The sequence below is a fragment of the Sorex araneus genome, chromosome 2 (assembly GCF_027595985.1).
Source record: "Sorex araneus isolate mSorAra2 chromosome 2, mSorAra2.pri, whole genome shotgun sequence".
Classification (NCBI taxonomy): domain Eukaryota; kingdom Metazoa; phylum Chordata; class Mammalia; order Eulipotyphla; family Soricidae; genus Sorex; species Sorex araneus.
The window spans coordinates 205,263,938-205,280,539 of NC_073303.1; the positions used below are offsets into that span (position 1 = coordinate 205,263,938).

General features: G+C 57.8%; 2 protein-coding genes and 2 non-coding genes across 4 annotated transcripts; 1 reads left to right on the plus strand and 3 right to left on the minus strand.

The window, feature by feature from the left end:
* Positions 1-596: 596 nt before the first annotated feature.
* TRIM41 (tripartite motif containing 41) lies at positions 597-9,688 on the plus strand. Its single transcript, XM_004615364.2, has 6 exons — positions 597-1,528; positions 4,429-4,524; positions 6,450-6,680; positions 7,393-7,415; positions 7,605-7,732; positions 8,089-9,688. Exons 1-6 carry the CDS (start codon positions 680-682, stop codon positions 8,724-8,726), a joined length of 1,965 nt encoding a protein of 654 aa, XP_004615421.2. The 5' UTR covers positions 597-679; the 3' UTR covers positions 8,727-9,688.
* Positions 9,689-10,229: 541 nt separating this feature from the next.
* Positions 10,230-15,197, minus strand: RACK1 (receptor for activated C kinase 1). Its single transcript, XM_004615306.3, has 8 exons — positions 14,971-15,197; positions 13,506-13,677; positions 12,541-12,688; positions 12,233-12,328; positions 11,345-11,455; positions 11,023-11,163; positions 10,496-10,606; positions 10,230-10,336 (listed from the first exon to the last, which is right to left on the minus strand). Exons 1-8 carry the CDS (start codon positions 15,077-15,079, stop codon positions 10,271-10,273), a joined length of 954 nt encoding a protein of 317 aa, XP_004615363.1. The 5' UTR covers positions 15,080-15,197; the 3' UTR covers positions 10,230-10,270.
* LOC129402928 (small nucleolar RNA SNORD96 family) lies at positions 13,259-13,337 on the minus strand. Its single transcript, XR_008628942.1, has one exon. It is a non-coding gene; the product is annotated as a small nucleolar RNA SNORD96 family (small nucleolar RNA).
* Positions 14,764-14,831, minus strand: LOC129402991 (small nucleolar RNA SNORD95). The gene has a single exon (XR_008628986.1). It is a non-coding gene; the product is annotated as a small nucleolar RNA SNORD95 (small nucleolar RNA).
* Positions 15,198-16,602: the final 1,405 nt, after the last annotated feature.

Here is a 16,602-nt window from a genome sequence, read left to right on the forward strand (position 1 = left end):
CCGCCGTTGCTGCAGGGCGCCCCGCGACAACCGAGCCCCATCCTGGGCCGGAAGCGCCCGCGGCTCCCCGCACCCCTCGGCTTCTGAGAGCGGCGTCCTCGGTAGGACGCGCCAGGCCGCTCCCCGCAGGCGGGCCCCCAGAGTCTCCCCGACGAGGAGGCGCCTCGGGACGCCTGCGCGGCCGCTACGTCGCCCCCCAGACACGTGGTCACCCCAGGACCTCCCACTCGGTGCTCCGCGGCGTGGCTAGAGCGTCTCCGGATCGCTTCCGGTGTCCCGGGGCGGGGCGACGGCCGCGGGAGCTCGGCGCGCCGGAAGCGCCGCGGCGCCGGCCGGAAGTCGGCAGGCGGAGCCGGGAAGTGCGGAAGGGCGGGGGGCTTCCTGAGGCGGCCCGGGGCGCGCTGAGGGGCGGATTCGCACCCAGGCCCTCGCCGGCTTCGTGTCTTCGCGGGGTCGCGCTCCGGGCGCCGGCCCCGTGGCAGCGCCGCGCGCCTCGGCCTCGGCGCGGGGCAGGGCGCGAGACCGGAGGGGCGGGCGGCGGCCGGCGCCGGGGCTGCGGCTCGCGGCCGAGGTGTGGCGAGGCCGGGCCGCGGGTGGGGCGGGGTCGCCGGGCCGCCGCCGCGGGCCGCCCTCCCCCGCCCCGCCGCCCCGCCGGCCCGGCCGGGCGGCCCGGAGTAAGATGGCCGCCGTTGCCATGGCACCCAACCCGGTGCAGACCCTGCAGGAGGAGGCGGTTTGCGCCATCTGCCTGGACTACTTCACCGACCCCGTGTCCATCGGCTGCGGCCACAACTTCTGCCGCGTGTGCGTGACCCAGCTGTGGGGCGGCGAGGAGGAGGAGGACGAGGAGGAGGAGCGCGACGAGCTGGAGCGCGAGGAGGAGGAGGAGGCCGAGGAGGAGGAAGAGGAGGAGGAGGTGGAGGCGGTGGGCGCGGGCGGCGGCGGCTGGGACACGCCGATGCGCGACGAGGACTACGAGGGCGACATGGACGAGGAGGCGGAGGAGGAGGAGGAGGAGGGCGTGTTCTGGACCGGCGGGCTCGGCGGCGCGGGCTGGGACCACATGGACTACGTGTGGGAGGAGGAGGAGGACGACGAGGAGGAGCTGGACTACTACCTGGGCGGCATGGACGAGGAGCTGCCGGACGACGAGGAGGAGGAGGAGGTGCTGGACGAGGACGAGGACGAGGAGCTGGCGCCGGCCACGCCGCTGCCGCCGCCGCCGCCGCCCGCCGCCGCGCCGCGCCGCTGCTTCACCTGCCCGCAGTGCCGCAAGAGCTTCCCGCGCCGCAGCTTCCGCCCCAACTTGCAGCTGGCCAACATGGTGCAGGTCATCCGCCAAATGCACCCGAGCCCCGGCGGCCGGCCGAGCCGCGCCTCCGAGCAGGGCGTCTGCCCCAAGCACCAGGAGGCCCTGAAGCTCTTCTGCGAGGTGGACGAGGAGGCCATCTGCGTGGTGTGCCGGGAGTCCCGCGCGCACAAGCAGCACAGCGTCGTGCCGCTGGAGGAGGTGGTGCAGGAGTACAAGGTGAGCGGCAGGACGGCGTCTGCCCCGGCTTTGGGCCGCTTTGGACGGAGCCGCAGCCGGCCAGGGCCTGACACCCGGCGGGGTGCCTGCCCGGCCGGGCCAGCTACCGTCGCCCCGGGCTGCGGTGAGCCTGGAGTGTCTGCTTGCCAGAGCGCCCCAGTGATGGTGAGAAGTGGGGGCGCGAGGACAAAGAGCTTGCAGCTGCCTGCATTTCGTTTTCCTCTTTTGCTTTTTGAGTTATATCCTGCGGTGTTCCTGGGGTGACTCCTGGGATCACTCGTTGCTCTGCACTCAGGAAATACTTTTGGACGTGCTCGGGGAGCAGATCAAACCCAGGTCAGCGGCTGTCTGCATTTGCCCACAAGTGGGCTCCCCGCTTGTCCCTGGGATGCCTTGATTCTCTCCTGCGAACTTTTTTGGTGAATCTGGGCTCCAGTTTGATGCATTGATCAGGACTTTCGAGTTTTCCCTGAATTCAGAGTAAAAGGGAGAGGGAGTAGTGGGGGATAGTTTCAGTTTCAGTTTCACACCTGGCAGTGCTCAGAGCTTAGTCCCAGCTCTGCACTCAGGGATCAGTCCTGAAGGGGCTCAGGGGACTGTATGTGGTTCTGGGGATCGAACCCAGGTTGACAGCCAGTGCCCTACCTTCTACCTTCCAGCCTTAGATGGGAGTTTTTGTTTTTGTTTTGGGCCACACCCAGCTCTGCTCAGGACTTACTCCTAGGTCTGCACTCGGGGATCCTTCTTGGCAGGGCTGGTTGACTTTGTGCAAGGCAAGTGCCCTACTCTGATCCCAGAAGGAAAGCCTTTTGTTCTGTTGCTGTTGTTTTGGGGGACACACTTGGCATTGCTCAGGGGTTACTCCTGGTGGTGCTTAGGGGACCATACGGGATGCCTAAGATTGAATTCAGGGTCTGCCGCCTGCAAGGTGAGTGCCCTACTTTCTGGACCATTGCTCCCACCTAGAAGAGAGACTTTCAAGTCAGACTCCCTGGTTCTATACTTACCTGGGCACGTCTATGGATGTCTTTAAGTACAATTTTCCCCACAGTGCAAAATGAATATTGCACTTACAAGGTGCCCTAGGCATTATTCTTAGCTTTTGTCTTGGGCTTTTTCATTTCAAACAACCTTGTGGGCTGGAAAGACCCATCTAGGCGTGAAGGTGTCTGTTTGCTAGACCTGTAGCCGGCTCTAGTTGGATCTCCGAGTGCTGACGGGAGCAACCCCCAAGTATATTGCTGTGAGCAGCCTCTGAGCACCCTCAGGGGTGATCCCAAAGCCCCCCAAATTAAGTGAAACAGAAACTTTTGAGTCAGTTTTGGTTTCCTCTCTCCCTCTCTCTCCTCTCTCCTCCCTCCTCCCCTGCTCGCTCTTTTTTCTTTCTCTCTTTTTTCTTTTTTTTTTTTTTTTCCTTTTTGGGTCACACCTGGCGATGCACAGGGTTTATTCCTGGCTCATGCACTCAGGAATTACTCTGGTGGTGCTCGGGGACCATATGGGATGAACCCGGGTCGGCCGCATACAAGGCAAATGCCTTGCCCCCTGTGCTATCACTCCAATCCCCACGCTCTTTTTCCTTCCTGACTTTTGCTCCATACCTGGCAGTACTCAGGGTAGACTCCTGGCTCTGCACTCAGGGATCACTCCTGGTGGGACCAGGTGTGGGCCAGGGATCGAACCTGGATTGGTGGCATGCAAGGCAAGCTCCCTACCTGCTGTACTATCAGCTCAGATCCCAGCATAGGGAACGTTCTGGATAAAGGTGTGGCATTATGCTTAGAGAAAAACAAGTAGTACTCTGTACTTAAAATAAGAATCTAGGTACCAGAGAGATAGTACTGCAGGACAGACCACACTGATCCAAGTTTGATCCCCGGCACCCCCCTACAGTCCCCCAAATACTGCCAGGAGTGGTCTCTGGGTGCAGAGCCGGGAGTCAGGCCTGAGCACCCACAACAACAAATAAGAACCAAGTAATGAAATCTGTAGAAGGGGGAGATGTAGGAGAGGAGGCTAGAAGTCAGACGAGCAGCGCGGGCCTGGCAGGGCTCAGGGAGAGCCCCTTAGTCTCCGAGTAGTGGAGGGCCAACGAAGGGTTTTCCCCGCTTTCAGTTGTGGCTCCTCACCTGACTCTGCTCAAGGCTTGCTTTGGGAACAGGTGTGGTTCCAGGACTCAGAGCAGTTCACCTGCATTCAGGGCAGTGCGGTAACTCCTGCACTGGCTCTTGACCTCCACTGAAGGATTTTCATTAGAGTATTTTAGAAGATGAGAGTAATGAAAATTGGTTAGTACTGATGGAGGGTGAAACACAGGCAGACTTTTTTTGTTTTATTTTGATTTTGGGGCCACACCCAGTGCTGCTCAGGACTTGCTTCTCAGGCATCACTTCTGGCTGCTCGGGGGACCCTCGAGTGTCTGGAATCAAATCCAGGTCAACTGCTGAAAGGCAAGTTGCTTTTCAGCTGCTGTTCTTGCTCTCCAGGCCCCAGGCTGGAACGTTCTTTTTTTGGGGGGGTGTATTTTGGTTTTGGATCCTTACCCAGCAGTACTCAGGTTACTCCTGGCCCTGTGCTCAGGGATCACTTCTGGAGGTGCTTGGGAGTAAGTGGGGGCATCAAACCGGGTCAGCTATGTGCAAGGTACATGTTCTGCATGCTGTGCTATGGCCCCGGCCCCTCGGGGTGTCTGTTTGGGTGAAGGCCAGGGTTTGTTGGAGGCCTTTTAACCTCCAGATCCTGAACACAAAAGGAAGAGAGTTACCAGGGCTGAGACCTGAAGTGGACTTTGTACCCCACTGTTTATTTGGTGCTTGAGACTGGAAGTGGACTTTGTACCACACTGCCCCCTGCTGGGGAGGTGGACTGGTCCAGCCCTTTCCCCTTTGCCCTTTCTTTAGGCCAAACTGCAGGGGCATGTGGAGCCACTGAGGAAGCACCTGGAAGCAGTGCAGAAGCTGAAGGCCAAGGAGGAGCGACGGGTGACAGAGCTGAAGGTGGGTGACGGGCCTCATGGGACAGGCTGGCACTGTGGTCAGGGCAGGCTCAGGAGAAATGCCAGCTGGTGCAGAGAAGTGAACACCTTCCAGGGCACAGAGGGTCTTCTAGGAAGTTTTTATTCTTTTCTGGTGTTTGGGCCACACCTGACAGTGCTAAGGACTGACTCCTGGTTCTGTGCTCAGGGATCACTCCTGGTGGGCTCGGAGGACCCTATGGGATGCTGAAGATGCAACCTGGGAAAAATGCCCTGCCCTTTGCACAGTTGCACTAGTCCCTCTGGGAATTTGGCTTTATTGTTTTTGATTTGTGGGCCACAGCTGGTGGTGCGCAGGGCTCACATAATTCCTGGTTTTACACTCAGGGATCATTGCTGGCACGGCTCAGGGGCCTGGGGATTGAGTGGGGTTGCATGGTGCAAGGCCATTGCCCTCCACACTGGACTATCTCTCTGACTTGGTGGAAGTCGAACTCCCTACTTAACAAAAGATCGATTGTGCCTCTTGGCCCTTAAATTGTAGCATATTATTTGGCTTTTCAAGGCAAAACATTACCTCCTAACCTACGTGGCATTTTTGTTTGTTTTGTTTCCATGCTGAGGGATCACTCCCGATGCTCCTCATGGAAACATATTCATTGCTAGGGATGGTATCAGGGCCACCACATATCAGGCATGGTCTTTACCCTCTGTACTATCACTGTGATTCTAGTGGATGATGGAGCCACCTTCCCAGGGCCTTCGGTGGCATGAGTGGCATTGCATTGTTAGAGCCCTTTGTGTATTTTTTTTTCTTTTTGGGTCACACCCAGCGATGCTCAGGGGTTACTCCTGGCTTTGCACTCAGGAATTACTCCTGGCAGTGCTTGAGGGACCATATGGGATGCCGGGGATCGAACCCAGGTCGGCCGCGTGCAAGGCAAACGCCCTACCCACCGTGCTATCGCTCTGGCCCCGCCCTTTGTGTATTTTTGTTTCTTTGTTTTGATTTTGGGCCAGGCAGTCAGCTGTGTGCAAGGCCAACTCCCTCCCTGTATCTCCAGCCCACCTTCATGTTATGATCCTATTTATTTGTTTTTGGCTTTTTAGGTCACACCCAGTGATGCTCAGGGGGTTACTCCTGGCTCTGCATTCAGAGTTCCTTGTGGCAGTGCTCAGGGAACGATATGGGATGCTGGGAATCAAACCCAGATTGGCCGTATGCAAGATAAACACCCGAACTGCTGTTCTGCCACTCTGAGCCCCGTATCATGATTTAAATTTGTTCTTTGCTTCCAAAAGATTGCAACCAAATATTTACCTCTGTGTTTGGGGGTCTGTGGAGTATTGGGGGCCCAAGGGCTTAGGCACAATTGGTGTTAGTGGGAGTCCCCTGGTGCAGTGGGGGTTGGTAGGGAGTAAACCATTAAAAGACAGATTGCAAAGTAGGGGACAGAGGGATAGTCTAGTGGAGAGGGCGCTTGCCTTGCATGTGACCAGTCCAGGTTCTATCCATGGCACCCCGTAGGGTCCCCCCAAGCCTGCCAGGAGTGATCCCTGAGTGCAGACCAGGAGTAAGTTCTGCAAACAAGATGTGGTCACCACAAGCCCCCCCCCCCAAAAAAAAGGTTGGGGGGACTGCAGAGTGCATACAACATTGCAAAGGGAGTGCAGGGAGATTCAGTGACAAGTGGGGGTGGTTCAGTTTAGAAGTTTAAGGTTGGAAGTGCTGGATGCCAAGGTCTTGAGTTTGGGGGATGAGTGTGCTCAGGCGGGTGATGAGTGGCTGCCTCGAAAGGCTTTTGAGGTGCCTTGTCTGTTCCCAGGTCTGAACTGGGGGGACCATCTGTCTCCTTCACCTGTGTTGAGATGGCAGCAATTGCCACCTTGGAGGTTTGTGCTTTTTGTGTGTCGAGGTGCTACCCACATACCTTTGCATCTTCCCAGAGCCAGATGAAGTCCGAGCTGGCAGCAGTGGCCTCGGAGTTTGGGCGGCTGACACGGTTCCTGGCTGAAGAGCAGGCCGGGCTGGAGCGGCGGCTCCGGGACATGCACGAAGCCCAGCTGGGGCGCGCAGGGGCAGCCGCCAGCCGCCTGACTGAGCAGGCTGCCCAGCTGAGCCGCCTGCTGGCTGAGGCCCAGGAGCGGAGCCAGCAGGGGGGCCTGCGGCTGCTACAGGTGAGATGGCTCCTTGCCCCCTCTGCACGGTGGCCTGGTCTGTCAGTGCTTGCCAAATGGCCCCACCTCTCGTGGGGAAGCACCCCACAGTCAGAACTTGAAGACCCTGAGGTGCTTTTTCATGTGGGGGCCGCTCCCAGTGGTGCTCAGGCTTGAGACCTGTCCTCAGCTCCGGGGTCACTCCTGGCGGTGCTGGTCCTGCTGGTGGGGGACCCTTTAGGATGCTAGGGATCAAACTATATAGAAGACGAGCACTATATAGAAGCTCTGTGCTCAGGGATCACTCCTGGGACCCTAAGGGGTATTGGATTGGCCTCGTGCAAGCCAAGCAAGCACCTTCCCCGCTGTGCTCTCAGGCCCCCAAAGGTGTTTTTGCAACCAGAGCTAGAGCGAATGAATGGCTGTTGGAGTGCGCCTGATTGTTCTGCCCCTGAGGAGGGTTTTGAATGAGAGGGGAAAAAAATCTCTGATGGGGGGATGTCAAGAGAAGTGGGTAGTCATGGACAGTTTTGGGACTCAAAAACCCACAAATGAAGGGGGTCTTAGCTGGATGAGGTAGGCATGCCAAGGGTAGGGATGACTGAGATGAGGCATGTTTATTGAGGGTTTTATGTGTGAGGGGAGTTTCTCCCTCCCCAAATTGTCCTTTTTTTTTTTTTTTGGACTGGAATCACAGTGTAGCTGACTTTCTTTTTCTCCTCCTTATTTGCAGGACATCAAGGAGACTTTCAATAGGTGTGTTCCTACTCTTTCTGCTCCATGACTCAGTGGCACCTGGTTCCCTCCGTCCCCGCCTTCCTGGGCTCTCCTCGTTTTCCTTCCTTCCCCAAGACCCCATTTTCTGCTGCGAGCCCCACCTCAGCTTTTTTCTTCCCTCCGGGGCTGCTCTGTTCCCCACCCCTCGACCCGGTCCCCTTCCTCCAGGTGCGAAGAGGTGCAGCGGCAGCCTCCTGAGGCCTGGGCTCCGGACCCATGTCAGCCCCATAGCCATGACTTCCTGACAGACGCCATTGTGAGGAAGATGAGCCGGATGTTCTGTCAGGCAGCCCGAGGTAGGCAGTCACCTGGCCTTTCTGGTCCCGAAGCAGAGAAGGGGAGCTGAGGGCAGTGGGCCACCCTGGGGAAAGCAGGAGCTATCTGCATGTCTGTGGGGGGCATAGCAGGGTGCAGATGTGTGAGGAGTCAGGGCCAGAAGAACTGACCTGGGATGACTGGATGGGGCTGAGGGAGTTTAAACTGGGGGAGGGCAGCGCAAAGATTGTTTCCCCACACACATAGTTCGGACTGGACAGGCAGGATGGGGGCAAGCTGGCCCAAGTGGGTGGAGGGCCCCCACTTCGGAGTTGGCTGCTGATGGCAACCAGTTCCAGCCTTGGCACCTTTGTGTCCCCACCTTCCCCACACCAAGTGGACCTGACACTGGACCCCGACACGGCCCACCCAGCTCTGCTGCTGTCCCCCGATCGCCGGGGTGTCCGCCTGGCCGAGAGGCGGCAGGAGCTCCCGGACCATCCCAAGTGCTTCTCGGCTGACTGCTGCGTGCTGGGGGCGCAGGGCTTCCGCTCAGGCCGCCACTACTGGGAGGTAGAGGTGGGCGGGCGCCGCGGCTGGGCAGTTGGTGCTGCCCGCGAGTCCACCCACCACAAGGAGAAGCTGGGCTCCTCTGGGGGTTCATCGGTGGGCAGCAGTGACGCCGGCTCGTCCTCGCGCCACCACCAGCACCATCAGCACCACCACCATCACCACCACCACCGGCGCCGCCGGCTGCACCTGCCCCCACCGCTGCTCCAGCGGGAGGTGTGGTGTGTGGGCACCCACGGCAAACGCTACCAGGCGCAGAGCTCCACCGAGCAGACGCTGCTGAGCCCCAGCGAGAAGCCGCGGCGCTTCGGTGTCTACCTGGACTATGAGGCCGGCCGCCTGGGCTTCTACAATGCTGAGACACTGGCGCACGTACACACCTTCTCGGCCGCCTTCCTGGGCGAGCGTGTCTTCCCTTTCTTCCGGGTGCTCGCCAAGGGTACCCGCATTAAGCTCTGCCCTTGACCCACTTGCCACCCGCGGGGGCCCCTCGGGTCAGCACTTCACTTGGGGGGCGGGTGGTGCTGGAGGGTGGCCCGAATATTGGGGGCAGGGGACTCAACCCCCTGCCTGTCATTGCATTTTGCTCCCCGCTCCCTCTACCCCAGGCGCCTAGCTTCCCTCTAGGAGCCCAAAGCCACCTCCAGCTCAGCCCTCTCACCACCCCTGTCTGTCCAACACGTCTGCATGGGTCCCTGAGAACAGCTGCCTGCCTGTTCCCTGTCCCCTCTTCTGTCCACCTAGGGGTCCAAGTAAGGGATGAGGGCACTTGGTGAATCCAGCAGTTCCTACTCCTCCCACCACTCTTGAAAATCTTTGCGTAGTTCTGAGGCTGGAGGATTCAGGGGCAAGATCCATGCCTGCTCCCATTCATCTCTTCCGACCTGAGGTTTCTGAAAGGTCATTTTCAGATGCAAATTCCAACTAAAAAGGGCTTTTCAAGGGAGCAGGCTGGGCCCAAGGGTAGAGCTGGGTTCTAAGAAAACGTCTCCTCTGCGGGAAGGAGGGACTCTAAAACTTGCCTTCCATCCCCCAATTTCTACCTCCATAGACCGGCCAGGACTTGGTTTCCGGGAGAGATCTGGAAGGGTCAGCACGATTGAAACTATACCCTGTGTCATCGCCCAATAAGTTATTTTCTCCCCCTCCTCTTTTCCAGTACTCCTAAGAGCTAAGCTCATGCCTGCCCCAGGCCTCTGCCAGGCTCCTTCCCTTGTGCCACCTCTCTGCAGGTCCCTAGTCCTCTTATCTGCTTTACCCCTGACTGGAGCTTGGGACCCGGGGAGAACCTTGGGTATAATCTATTTTTCTAGGAAACCCCTTGCCTTTCTGTCACCTGCGAGCTTTGGCAGCAAGGCCCAGTTTTATGTTTGAGGAAAAAGGGAAGATGGGTTGTGTTGTGGAAATAAAGATTTATTTGCTTCTTTCCTGAGTCCATTCCTTTAGGCGGGGGAGCTGGCTGGGTAGTCTCTGTCACCTTAGGTGCTCATGCTTGAATCCTTGTGTGAGCCACATCCAACACAAGGCTACATTCTGGGAACCATTTTAATATATTGCCTGTTTAACATCATTTAACACCATCACTTCAGATTGCCGAGTTACCTAAGACTTTTTTTTGGGTCACACCCAGCTGTGCACAAGCACCTGGCAGTGCTTGGGAGACCATATGGGATGCCAGGGATTGAACCCAGGTTGGCCGCGTGCAAGGCAAACGCCCTACCCACCGTGCTATCGCTCCAGCCCCCAGTTACCTAGGACTTTTGTAGGATGTGGTGTCTGATTCTTTGTGCTTGACCAGCAAACAGCACTGTGATGAACCAATTAGCAGACTTTCTATCTGCTTGAACCCATGCCACAAGGGAGAGGCCCACCACCTGGGAAGGCTTGCCCTTTTCCTCCTGCTACAGCTATTTAAGAGTGGCTAAAAATCTTTAACCCTCCAGCAACAGTGACAGAAAAACCACTTAGTCAGAAAAGTCAGGGCTTTATTTTTAACTCTCCGCTGAGGTCTAGCGGGTGCCAATGGTCACCTGCCACACTCGTACCAGGTTGTCTGTGTAGCCAGCGAACAGTGTCTGGGGAGAAGAAAAGGGCATTGTCAGAGCCATGGGGGCCACGCGATAAGAGAGCTGAACGACGCAGTGCCCCTCCCACCCCAAACACTTCTCTGGGAAATGGCAGCAACCCATGGCATCACTACAAAAATAGACCAGGGGAAGGAGGTAAGCCCTTACCTGGCCATCAGCAGACCAGGCCAGGGATGTGCACTGGGGTGGTTCAGCCTTGCTGCTGGTGCTGATCACTTCCTGCTTCAGCTCATCCACGATGATCTTGCCCTCCAGGTCCTAGGGACAAAAAAGGGATGTGTGTGTGAGTGTGTGGAGGGGGGAGAGGGGATGGCAGCAATGCCATATTGAATGTCAAGACATGGGTAGTACGGGGGAAAGAGGGGTCTCAGCCATCTTGCCAAGGCAGGAGACTTAAGTCCTAGAGTCTTAACAGGTAGCAGTAGCTGGGGAAGTCGGAAGCATTTGAGAATACACAGAACCACCCTCATCAAAGAACTGTTCAAACCCAGATGTCAATCCTACTGTGGCCAAACTGCTGTGACCCAATCCAAGGGACAAGGCTTGTAGCCACCACCTTCCCTACTTGGAGAACTTTTAGCACTCTCCTAGAGCCCTGTGCAGGAGAGGTAGAGATGATAGAGCCCTGGGCCAGCAGCAGCCAGCCTGGTTCCGCCCAAGGTGGCCAAACTCACCCAGATCTTGATGCTGGGGCCAGTGGCGGCACAGAGCCAGTAGCGATTGGGGCTGAAGCACAGGGCGTTGATGATGTCACCCCCATCCAGTGTGTACAGGTGCTTGCCCTCATTGAGGTCCCACAGCATTGCCTGGCCATCCTGTAAACAGTGAAAACTCAAGTCAGACTGCAGAACCTCTGCCATGTGACAATCCACTCACCCCTAGGCCTGTCACATGACTGAACTCCTCCGAAGCATCAGGGTTATTTCTGGGGATCTTTCTTTACAGGACGGAACCTCCCCAGCACTGCCCAGAGCCTGGCCGCTTCCCACACTTCACCTTGCCCCCAGAGGCACAGAGGGAGCCGTCGGGAGAGACAGTGACTGTGTTCAGGTAGCCCGTATGGCCAATGTGATTGGTCTTCAGCTTGCAGTTCGCCAAGTTCCACACCTGGATTTGGGCAGAGGGAAAGGGGGAGGATCTTAAATAAAGACACTGGATTGGGACCTGACAGGCTCAGGACTCCGCACAAAAATGAAAGGGGCCTTGTTTATTTTCTTCACAGGACAGCAGCTAAGGCTTTGCCTGGCATGCAGCTGACCTGGGTTTGATACCCAGCACCTCATAGGGTTTCCCAAGCACCAAGCCAGAAACCCTGAGCACAGCTGGGTGTGGGGCAAAAACAAAATGGGCAAGAGCAGTTCTGGTGATAGCCACCATTTTCCAATTCTGTAACAAAAAGTCGAAGATTCTGCGGGTGACCAGAGGACAATTACAATTTTTTTTTTTTTAAAAGGGGGAAAAGCTGGGTCTAGAGAGCTTCTTTGTGTGTAGGTTTGTCCCAGAAACCACCAGGCTGACCTCTGGGGTGGAGCAAGAATGACCTGCTGTTTGCTCCCGCCCCAGTCTGGCTACTTTAGACCAAACATACTGGGGGCTAGAGAGTACAGCGAGGACATTGCTGTGCATATGGCTAACCCAGGTTTGATCCTTGGCATCTTGTAGGGTCCCCCAAGTCCGTCAGGAATAGTCACTGAGCACCACGCCAGAAGTAACCCCTGAGCACTGTCAGTTGGGGAAAACAAAACGTAACAAAAACCAAAGCCTCAAACTTGTTGAGAAAATAAGAGAAAAAAGGGCACCGAGGAAAACGTTTGTCCAAATTGCAGCCTGTCTGCCCGGGAGGGCTGTGGGAGGGCTCACGGCCTGTTCTGGCCCCAAGCTCACCTTGACCAGCTTGTCCCAGCCACAGGAGACGATGATGGGGTTGCTGCTGTTGGGTGAGAAGCGGACGCAGGACACCCACTCCGAGTGGCTTTCGTCCTAAAGAACAGAGAAAAGTGTGGGTGCCCCCTTGGCCCAAGAGCGATAGGTCCCTACCTCCCACAGGACTCAGGAGTGATGTCAAAGGCCTTGACAAAAGAACCCAAACCTCTGAGAACACCAGAGCCCTGGGTTCCAGATGAGGCTTTTAAGCACCACGTCAGCCAATGGGGATAAAGAGAGAGAGGCCCTTGTCCCAAGTGCAGCCTCACCTGCACAGTGTACTTGCAAACCCCCAGAGTATTCCAGAGCTTGATGGTCTTATCTCGGGAGCCAGACACAATCTGCCGGTTGTCAGAAGAAAAGGCCACGCTCAGCACGTCCTTGGTGTGGCCCACGAATCGCCGTGTGGTGGTGCCCCTACGAGGAAGGACTCGGTCACTCTCTCCAAGTAGGTTCCTGATTTTTCAGTTTTAAATTCCCAGGATGCTCAGGCATGCTGTATGCAATGATGGTACTAGCTAGCTCCCTGGCCCCATTTTATTTTTTAAGATTTGCATATTTGGATGTACTCCTGGTAAGGCATATTTGCATATTTGGATGTACCCATGGGTACTGAACCCAGGTCAGCCGTGTGTGTGCCAGCTATGTCTCCAGCCTCTCCAGACAGATATATATATATATATATATTTTTTGCTTTTTGGGTCACACCTGGCTCTGCACTCAGGAATCACTCCTGGCGGTGCTCAGGGGACCATATGGGACGCTGGGAATCAAACCCGGGTCGACCACGTGCAAGGCAAACGCCCTACCCACTGTGCTATCACTCCAGCCCCCCTCTCCAGACAGATCTTTGCAAATACTCTTTCAGAGATATTCAGGACTCACTCCTGACTGTGGCCAGGCATCATGCATGGCAGGGCATGGGGGACTGTGTGTGACCCTGGGGATAGACAGAACCCATCCAATCAAGGCCATAGCCTAGCTGAGAATCCCTTCAGAATTGCAGGACATGTCCTCATTCCCACATGGGGATTGGCTGATCATGTCACTGATCATCACCAGGATCCTCACTCGCTGACCCTCAAGCACAGACCACCTCCTGGCAAACAATCAGGACACCTGATTGATTAGTCTCCACAGCTGTTCCTCCAGACTTTCTCAGCAATTCCACAGAAATTCAAAACAAGCTCCACCCCCTACCCCGGGCCCCAGAGCTGAAAGAGCAGCTACTTGCGTTGTGAGATCCCAGAGACGCAGGGTTCCGTCCCAGGAGCCTGAAAGGGCGAACTGGCCGTCGGAGGAGATGACCACATCGCTCACAAAGTGTGAGTGGCCCCGCAGGGCCCGCTGGGGGATGCCGTAGTTAGTCTCATCCCGGGTCAACTTCCACATGATAATGGTCTTATCTAAGAGAAGAGAGAAGAACACCTGTTGAGAGCTCTGCACACGGCCACCCATTCAAGGCTGGGACACAAGAAGCCAAACAGGGGCTGGAGCAATAGCACAGCGGGGAGGGCACTTCGCCTTTCACGAGGCTGATGGCGGTTTGATCCCGCACTGCCAGGAGTAATTCCTAAGCATCACTGGGTGAGACTCAAAAAGCAAAAAGTGGCCTAACAGTCAACACAGGCTAAACAAGCAACTAGCCAAGACATAAGTCACTACTGTTTGCAGAGGTCGTTAAAGCCTTATGTAGGGGACCGAGCAATAGTCCAGTGGAGAGAGCATTTGCCCTGCAGACAGTGCACCCCAGTTTGATCCCAGTGCCCACGGAGTATTTTCTGAGCAGAACAGAGTTACACCTGACGTGGTTGAGTGTGTCTCCCCACCCCCTACACAGAGCTAAATGGGAGAGCAAAAAGCTCCCAGGAAAAGGAGGAGCTGGCAGTGTAGACGATCCAGCAGGGGAGGCATGCCAAGCCAGATCCCTGATACTGCACGTCTCAAGCCGTCAGGAGTGACCCCTGAGCACTGCCGGGTGTGGTCCAAGCCCGGAAACTGGATCGAAATAAACTTGTATGCAGCACTTGACCAGCGACTCGGGGGTTCTCCTGGCAGCAATTCAAACCCATTTTTCACCAACTCGAGTGCTTTCTCAACTCTTCATCAGAAACAGAGTCTCGGTGAGCGCGCAACCCAGGTGCGGTCGCTAGCTCAAGGCCCTTGGGTCGCTGAGACCGCCACGCGCGCCGGAGCCTGAGTTCCTGCCGCAGAAGCCTGTTTCCCAACCTCGTCGAGCCGCCCCATTTTTTTGTTTTTGCTTTTTGTTTCACAACCGGCGATGCGCAGGGGTTTCTCCTGGCTCTGCACTCGGTGGCCCTATGGGATGCCGGGAATCGAAGCCAGTCGACCCAAGTCTGGCCGATTCTCCTTCCCTCTCTTTACGCGGGTACGACCTGGGTCCCAGCTCCCCGCAGCAGCCCGGGTGCCGGGACAGGAGCAGGGCCGCGTGCAGGGCCCCGACCCTCCCGTCCCTGGAGCCGAGCCGGCGGCGGCTCAGAAACAGCCTCTGGGTCTCTGCACGGGCGCTCAGATGGCATGTTGGGCTCATCACGGCGCCGCCGGCCTCGTGCTCCAGGGCGCGGACCTGCCCGCCCGGCTCCGCGGGCTCACGCGGCAGCACACCTCGCAGCCCGCACGGCCCCGGTGACGCGGCCGAGCCCTCCGCGCCGCCACCCCCGCCGCCGCCCGGCCCGTACCTCGCGAAGCTGACAGAATCATGTCGGGAAACTGCGGGGTGGTAGCGATCTGAGTTACCCAGCCATTATGGCCCTTGAGGGTGCCGCGAAGGGTCATCTGCTCAGTCATGGTGACGCCGGGTGCGGGAGTCGCCGGAGCGACGAGGATGGCACTAGATCGTCCTCGAGGAACAGGCCCAGCAGCCGCTCCCGCTGCGGCTCCGCGGAGGAAAAGAGCGAAAGGGCCCGCGCCGGAACCGGAAATAGCCGTGTGCTCGAGCAAGATGGCGGCTCCCTAACTCACTTCCGCCCGAAGATGGCGGCCCCCGTTGAGATAAAATTCAGCAGCACCGCACAGACGTACGGAAACTACGTCTTGAGATAAAATTCAGCAGCACCGCACAGACGTACGGAAACTAGCGCACAGATTTACGGAAACTAATGGGATTAAAAAAAAAAAAACCACCTTGGACGCTGATTGGAGCGGAAGACGGGAAGTGACGGGCACCCCCGAGTCCCGGAGGACTCTCCTTACGTGAACCGTGCAGGCTCCGCCTCTTCCATTCGGTGGCCGGGGTGACGTGGATCGCGGGCCTGCGCTGGGAGGTCGCAACTGTGAGTGGTCGCGGGCCACCGGGGGAATGCGATCATTAAATTTTTTTAAATAAAACTGCGCTGAGGTCAGCTCTCAAACTCCAACATTTATTTTTTGCGCACGACACCGGCCAGTCCGGCCGGTCACGTGGTGTGGCCGGTGCGTCGGAGTCGGGAGGCTCTGGCCGGGCTGCAGGGAGCAGGGGTGGGGGGTCGCGCGGCGCGGATTGGCCCGCGGGGCCGAGAGTCGGCGCGGCGCGGGCGGGCGGCAGAGCCCCGCCGTCGTCTGTCAGGAGGAGCCGAGTGGCGCAGACAGTGTAGAGCGCCCGGACTGCGGGGTACTCAGGTCCCCACAGGGGTGAAGGGTGCAGAGGAGAGATGGGGCCCGCGTGCTGAGGGGCTGACGGCGGGGCAGGGCACAACCCGCCTGTGGCCGTCTCCCTTCCAGGAGTGAGAGAAGGCCCAGTCTTCGTCTTGGTGGGCGGAGGGGGGCGCACCGGGCGATGCCCACGGCTTGCTCCGGGTTCTGCACTCGGGGCTTCGCTCCTGGTGGGGTCCCGGGGACCCTCTGAAGTGTCGGCTACGGAATCCGGGTGGCCGTGGCCGTGGCCGTGGCCAGGCCAGCGCCCGCCCGTCTGCTCTCCCGCTTCTGTTCTGCAGGCGCTGTGCAGGCACCCGCGCCTTTCCCACAGCCCGGGAGGGCTCCCGCCTATTGCTTAGCCGCCTCGGATCCCTGGCGCCCCCTACAGGGCTCTTTCCCCTTCCCGCAAATTTTGGACCTGGTTTTCCTCTTGTGGTGGGAGGGGCCCACAGCGCCGGTATCGCGGCTCGGTTCCAGTGGAGGCACCGGGTGGAGGGGCCTGGGCACTCTGAGCTCCGGGTCAGTCTCCTACACCCGAGGCCCCAAGGACCGTCCTCGGCCAGTCGCTTTGACCGTCTCGAGCTCTGCCTAGAAGGCGGTACGGAGGGCAGTGTGTGGCTGGGAAGGTCACTTTCTCAGGGTCCCCCAGCCTGCTGCCCTGAAGCCCCCTTGTTCAGTAAAGTGAGATCTCTAAAAGT

Coding starts and splice junctions, on each gene's coding strand:
- TRIM41 (XM_004615364.2), top strand. CDS start 680: ATGGCCGCCGTTGCCATGGCACCCAACCCGGTGCAGACCCTGCAGGAG. Junction 1,529..4,428: donor AGGTGGTGCAGGAGTACAAG/GTGAGCGGCAGG, acceptor CCCTTTCTTTAG/GCCAAACTGCAGGGGCATGT. Junction 6,681..7,392: donor GGGGCCTGCGGCTGCTACAG/GTGAGATGGCTC, acceptor CCTTATTTGCAG/GACATCAAGGAGACTTTCAA.
- RACK1 (XM_004615306.3), bottom strand. CDS start 15,079: ATGACTGAGCAGATGACCCTTCGCGGCACCCTCAAGGGCCATAATGGC. Junction 13,678..14,970: donor GATTCTGTCAGCTTCGCGAG/GTACGGGCCGGG, acceptor CTCTTCTCTTAG/ATAAGACCATTATCATGTGG. Junction 11,456..12,232: donor GCTGGGACAAGCTGGTCAAG/GTGAGCTTGGGG, acceptor GCCCAAATCCAG/GTGTGGAACTTGGCGAACTG.